Raw genomic sequence first — 2795 nt, forward strand, 5'->3', positions numbered from 1 at the left:
TTATGAATCGACAGACATTAACGAGCAAGACGAGTGCTGACGTCAGTGCCAGTCAGAAAAGCAAAGGTAATAGAGTAGCAGGGTAACTTTTTTTTTTCTTTTTCTATCTCTCTCCAAGCCAATACTTGGGTTTCGTGACCTTGAATCCCCCGCCTCCCCAACTACCAGACCCTTAACCCCGCTCAGCTCCAGTCCGCCCCGCCCATGCTCGCCCACGTCCAGCAGAGCTCCGCGCCGCCCACATTCTTGCAAGGTAGGACAGCAAGAAAAGGAATAGTTTTTACATGACCGTCGACGGATTTTATTTTTACCACAAACATACATACATACATACACAGAAAACATGATGCTACATGTGAACATTACAATATACTCTGTAAGTCAACATAGAGGCGATCTGAACTTAGAAAATACTGATTCAGGAGTGATGAGAAAAAGTTGTGAAGGAGAGAAAGGTGTGACGCGGGGCCACGAAGTTTTAAGAATGCGATGGCAACGTGGCTACAAGGGTCATCTTTGGCACGGGCCGGGGACTGCGTAAGCCTCCCCGGGGCTCCTGAAGGGTCGGCTGGGGCTGCTGCTGCTGGCCTCCTCATCGCTGGGTGACGGTGTTCCTATTCAACTGGTTCCAAAAATCGGCGTGGGCCCGGAGATGGGCGGCCTTGGCGGCGACAACACTGGGTGTCTCACTCACGTGTCCGCTAAGGCCGGCGGGCACCACGTCAGCAAAAGGCCCCGTCCAGCGCATCACTGGCTCTTCGGCGGCGAGATCGAACAGGGGCGCCTGACTAACGGGAGTGAAGCGCGGAGCAGCGGTGGCCGGTAGGCGAGGGGCATGCTGGACCACGGGCTTATGTGTGGGCACGGTCTGATGTCCGGCCAGGTGTCCGGCCATGTGAGTGGCACCGTGGAAGATGTTGGGGCCGGGCACAAAATGCTCCTTGGTGCCCAGATTTGCCGAGAACGAGAAGGCGTTGAAGGCCGGGGGGTTGATGGGCTTAGGAACTTTGGTGACGGGGTCCATCACGCGGTCGCGGTGGTAGATGTGGATGTCAGGTGCCAGCGCCGCCAGCCTGGCCAGGCGGTTGTACTCGGCGATGAAGGCGTTGCGGGCTGCCTCCACCTCCGGGGTGTCGCGAGGGTAAACTTGGCCGAGGGCCACGCCAAGTACTACACTCACAATCACCTGCAACACCCAACACTTAGTACCTGACACAAACTTACACACACACACACACACACACACACACACACACACACACACACACACACACACACACACACAAACACACACCGTGAGGCCTTCACCACCGCTGACAACCGACCCCAAAACCTGCGGTTCCCCTCACCACAACGTGACCTGCTACCACTGACCCCCTAACCTCCTGCTGGCCGCAGACCACGGCATCACCTCTACCGCCACTCAATCACATTCTGCATCCCAGCGCACCAGTTATTTACACTGCCTTGCGACTGAAAAGCAATACTTGAGAAAAGCATAAAACCCAACACACAACATGTCTGAACTCCTTTTGTGTACTGAATGTCTCGCGCCATCCTTCTGGAAAACAGAGGAATCCTCAAGAAAACTACTGAAGCTACGTTATGTATACTAAGCTATGTGAGTTTTTTTTTACTCTGTACATTAAACAACCAATGAGACGCCACACATCCCTATCACAGCCTCACTGCAACAGGAAACCACTCGCTATTCCTCACTTGAACACATGTCTACTATTCGCTTAAAAATTTTCCATTTACAGTCACTCGTCACGCGGCCCCAACTCACACCCAGCCACACGCGGCCCCGCGCCCGCCCCACCAATACTCACAAAGGAGCGCATCGTGCCAGTGCTTTGCCCGCTTGTCGAAGATTAACGCTGAAGAACTGGCTGCCCGGTCTTATATACGGGAGGGACCGGGCGACCTTGGTGCTGGATGGGCCTGCGAGGAGTGAGGACTGCAACCGCGGGCGAGGTGAGGCGCGTGGTGCGTCGCCTCCCTTGATGACGTCCACCATCACGTTTCTTAACTTCGTATTTCCTGTGTGATTTGTGCGCAGCTCACAAGAACGCCAGCAAGGAGACGTGTGTGTGTGTGTGTGTGTGTGTGTGTGTGTGTGTGTGTGTGTGTGTGTGTGTGTGTGTGTGTGTGTGTGTGTGTGTGTGTGTGTGTGTGTGTGTGTGACCTTGAGCTGCGAGGACCAGAATGTATGAGCAGCGCGCCAAGGGTCAGTTTTAAGACAAGCGTGTGTCCCATGCTCTGAAGTGTTGCGGCAGAGGAGGCGCATTCTCGAACGTTTTGATGTCTGATCTGGACTACTTGTAACAGACTCTAGTGAAAATTATTGGTGTTTTCAAAGACGTCTACATGATTCTAGTTAATTTAATAAGAATTCCACACCATAAAAAAAATTCAGGCAATCATCTTTACATCCTATGAAAAAAATAAATAAATAAAAAAAATAAAAGGTACTAATGAGACTCTAAAACGTTTCAAAGCAAGAATTTGAAGTCATGGACCAGGATAAGCAGGTTCTGGAAGGGTCGGAGCCAGGCAGAGTGGGGGCGTCAGGCAACACACACACACACACACACACACACACACACACACACACACACACACACACACACACACACACACACACACACACACACACACACCACACACACACACACACACACACACAGCCAACATTCAAGATGAGCAACACAGCATCGTCCGTCAAAGCATCACAAGGAAGGAGGGCAGCTCAGCCTCACTCAGTCTGTCCTTCCCTCTCACTCCTCTCACTT

The 2795-nt window shown here is 52.4% G+C and overlaps 1 protein-coding gene across 1 annotated transcript; it reads right to left on the minus strand.

Moving 5' to 3' along the window:
• Positions 1 to 277: 277 nt before the first annotated feature.
• Positions 278 to 1979, minus strand: LOC135105845 (uncharacterized). Its single transcript, XM_064014465.1, has 2 exons — positions 1833 to 1979; positions 278 to 1186 (listed from the first exon to the last, which is right to left on the minus strand). Exons 1-2 carry the CDS (start codon positions 1842 to 1844, stop codon positions 593 to 595), a joined length of 606 nt encoding a protein of 201 aa, XP_063870535.1. The 5' UTR covers positions 1845 to 1979; the 3' UTR covers positions 278 to 592.
• Between the last annotated feature and the right edge of the window lie 816 nt (positions 1980 to 2795).

The sequence above is a fragment of the Scylla paramamosain genome, chromosome 12, assembly GCF_035594125.1.
Source record: "Scylla paramamosain isolate STU-SP2022 chromosome 12, ASM3559412v1, whole genome shotgun sequence".
Lineage (NCBI taxonomy): Eukaryota > Metazoa > Arthropoda > Malacostraca > Decapoda > Portunidae > Scylla > Scylla paramamosain.